Source organism: Aedes aegypti, chromosome 3, assembly GCF_002204515.2.
Source record: "Aedes aegypti strain LVP_AGWG chromosome 3, AaegL5.0 Primary Assembly, whole genome shotgun sequence".
Classification (NCBI taxonomy): Eukaryota; Metazoa; Arthropoda; class Insecta; order Diptera; family Culicidae; genus Aedes; species Aedes aegypti.
Window position 1 is genome coordinate 305,532,849 of NC_035109.1, and position 3,046 is coordinate 305,535,894.

Consider the following 3,046-nt stretch of genomic DNA (forward strand, 5'->3'; position numbering starts at 1 on the left):
ATCGAGAGCATATGATGAGTGTGAGATTTTATTCGGGTGAAGTGTAGAGTGCATTACAAATTGTGTTATGGATTTGTCGCGCATTCAATATACGTGTGTAATACTCTATTGCGGTGGACGCAACATACCGGCCACCATGAAGTATTTCATTAAAAATTCAAGAATTCACTGTGTAACCTAACAATTCAATGCTCTTAAGATCTAAGGTTGGCAGCAGACGCTGCGCTGTTGTTCTGGATACTAGGCTCTTCGCCAGAAGTGGAAGTGAAACGAGCGTCATCGTTGATGGGAAGCAGACAGACCTTCACGATACGCCGGCCGAAGACTGCGCCAGATGCAAGTCTGACCTTCACTACGTGCCGGGGTGTAACGATGCGATACGACTGAGTCTCGTCAGCGACGAGAAGCGGTTGGGCAGAGGGTGATCGGGGGCCTCGACTGAACGTGTGACTGCTGCAAGTGTAGTAGGTCGCATTTCGAGGACCTCAGGATGGAATTCTTTGGAACTTGGGACTGGGAACATGCTCGGCCATTCCGACGCGTCGGATGCTAACCAAGATGGGTCCTTCCACAACAGGGCAGCGTTGGTGAGCTCGCAAGCGTTAGTACCTCGCGAGATAAGATCCGCCGGGTCTCCAAACCAGCGACGTGGTTCCAAATTCCTTCTTCCTTCTTTGGTGAGCGCACAACGAACCTGCCTGATTCGTTACGGGTGGTGGATGCTGATAAGTGCCTATCGCAGGTTGTTTCCTCCTTCGAAGGCCACGACTGTTGGGACTACTTCCGACTCTCCAGAATCGAGGTAACTGTTTGTCGAGATCCTCAGTGGTGCACAGCAGAGTGACTCTTTCAGAGCCTCGGGATTGATCATGGGTTTTTATAGGACTGCTAACTACCCAGCCGAATACGGTACGCTGGAGAATTGGCTGACTTATTGGAGAACCGGCCACGACTGGTAGCTGACCTTCCCGCAGAAGACTGAAGAAAAGCTGAGCGCCGATAACCATATCGATCCTTTGCGGCTTGGCAAAATCTGGATCGGCTAAGACCACAGTAGAAGGGATATGCCAATTGGAAACATCAATCTTCCTTTCCGGCAAATCATTGGTGATTTTGGTGAGAATGTTGAACGTAAGTGTGTTCGAATAGGTAGAGTCAACGGAACTGAAAGTGGTCACGGTACACCGATTGCTGTTGATTGTGGATCCACCCATTCCAGCGATGACTGCAGCTTGCTTTTGTCGGTTCAGTCCCAACAACTGAACGATTCTCTCGGTGATAAAATTCGACTCCGAGCAGGAGTCCAACAGGGTTCGAACGAATGTGGATCTTCCGGAAGGGCCATGGACTTTAACCACGGCGGTGGACAACAAGACAGTTGAGTAGCTGGTCTTGGTCGAGTTGGCTGCAGCCAACGCATTGGAAGTGTGGGGCTGCTGGGTGGCGGACGTGGTGGTGGTTGAGGCAAGTGGAGCGGGGACTGAGAGTAATGCTGGGATTACGGACTCGTCGTCGATACTTGAGGTGGATTGCTGAGTTCGAATGGGTGGTTTTGCTTGGGGTTGGGTGGAACGATCGTTGGGGGAGGGCGGATGCAACAACGTATGATGCTTTTCATTGCACCTCCGACAGGGTTTGGAGGAGCATTCACGACTAAGGTGACTCGGCGACAGACAATTCCAGCACAGCTTCTTCTTTCGGACAGTGTCTTGCTTCTGCTCGAGTTGCATCCGCTTGAAAACTTCGCAATCGTAGATGCGGTGAGATTGGTTGCACACAATGCAACTGGTGGCTTTAGGAGTATACGTTTTCGAAACGGCTGCGGTGTGAGCTACAGAGAAATGAGGTTTTTCTTGCACAAGAGAAGGTGTAACGCTTCCACTATTCAGCGAAAGCAGGATCCGGGCTTGGCCCTTCAAAAACGTGATAAGTTCATCGTAGGTAGGAATCTTCGTCGTGTCGTCACTTGTTGATCTCTCCCATTCTCGCAACATGCTTTGATTTAAACGACTGCACACCATATGCACCAAAAGAGAGCTCCATTCAGCGGTCGGCTCCCCCAACGTCGTTAAAATCTTCACGTGGCGTTCAAAGTGGTCAACAAGTGCCAAAATAGAAGAAGAAGACTCCTTCCTAACCGGTTCAACGGTAAGTAGGGACGAAATGTGGTTTTTAATGAGGAGGCGCTTATTGTCGTACCGACTAACCAGAAGATCCCACGCAATCTTGTAGTTTGCTCCCGTTATGCTTGTGGTATCCAGCAGTCGCTTGACTGGATCCTTGAGAGCTGCCATCAAATAATGGAACTTGTCCACAGCAGCTAAATCCTGATTGTTGTGGATCAAGCTGCGATAAGCATCGTAAAACGGAATCCAATTATCGATCTCACCATCAAAGGTAGGCAGGTCGATCTTTGGTAGTCGGACAACGGACGATGACACGTGAGGGGAGTGAGCGGTGGACAAAATGTTGGGTTTATTTAATGTGAGAAAGTCGCGCAGCCTATAATATAACTCCTCCATTTCATTACGGCTTTTGAAGAACTTGTCCTTAGTTTCCGTTTTCTCCTCCATCAACATTTCCACCTCAATAGACACATTCACATATCGATCATATAATTGATCCAACCTCATCAACCTAGATTCGATTTTGTTTCTATCGATTTCGGCATCGTACTCGTCGACAAATGTCTCAATGGTCCTTATCGCATCCACCGTCACGCTCATCAGTTTAGAGCGCTCACGAAGCGCCATTTTGCTTCCTCAGAACGCCACGCAGCAAGCAAGGACCACCAAAACCAGCACAAACCAAGCAATCCAAAAAAACGGCGATGCCAATCCACTCCTCCACACCAAAAATCCACAAAATTTGCCTACTCTAGCAATTCGTACTCACCGAAGCCACGCCGACCCAATGCTCGTAAGCCCTACTCACGATGGCACAGGTTCTGACGCCCAAACCTGGAAACGAGATGGCACTGGTTCTGACGCCCAAACCAAGAAACGTGATGATACTGGTTCTGACGCCCAAACCAGTAAACGATTGG

The 3,046-nt window shown here is 49.3% G+C and overlaps 1 protein-coding gene across 1 annotated transcript; it reads right to left on the bottom strand.

Annotated features, from left to right (window-relative positions):
* Positions 1-602: 602 nt before the first annotated feature.
* Positions 603-2,753, bottom strand: LOC110678179. Its single transcript, XM_021850802.1, has 2 exons — positions 2,531-2,753; positions 603-1,831 (listed from the first exon to the last, which is right to left on the bottom strand). Exons 1-2 carry the CDS (start codon positions 2,751-2,753, stop codon positions 603-605), a joined length of 1,452 nt encoding a protein of 483 aa, XP_021706494.1.
* Between the last annotated feature and the right edge of the window lie 293 nt (positions 2,754-3,046).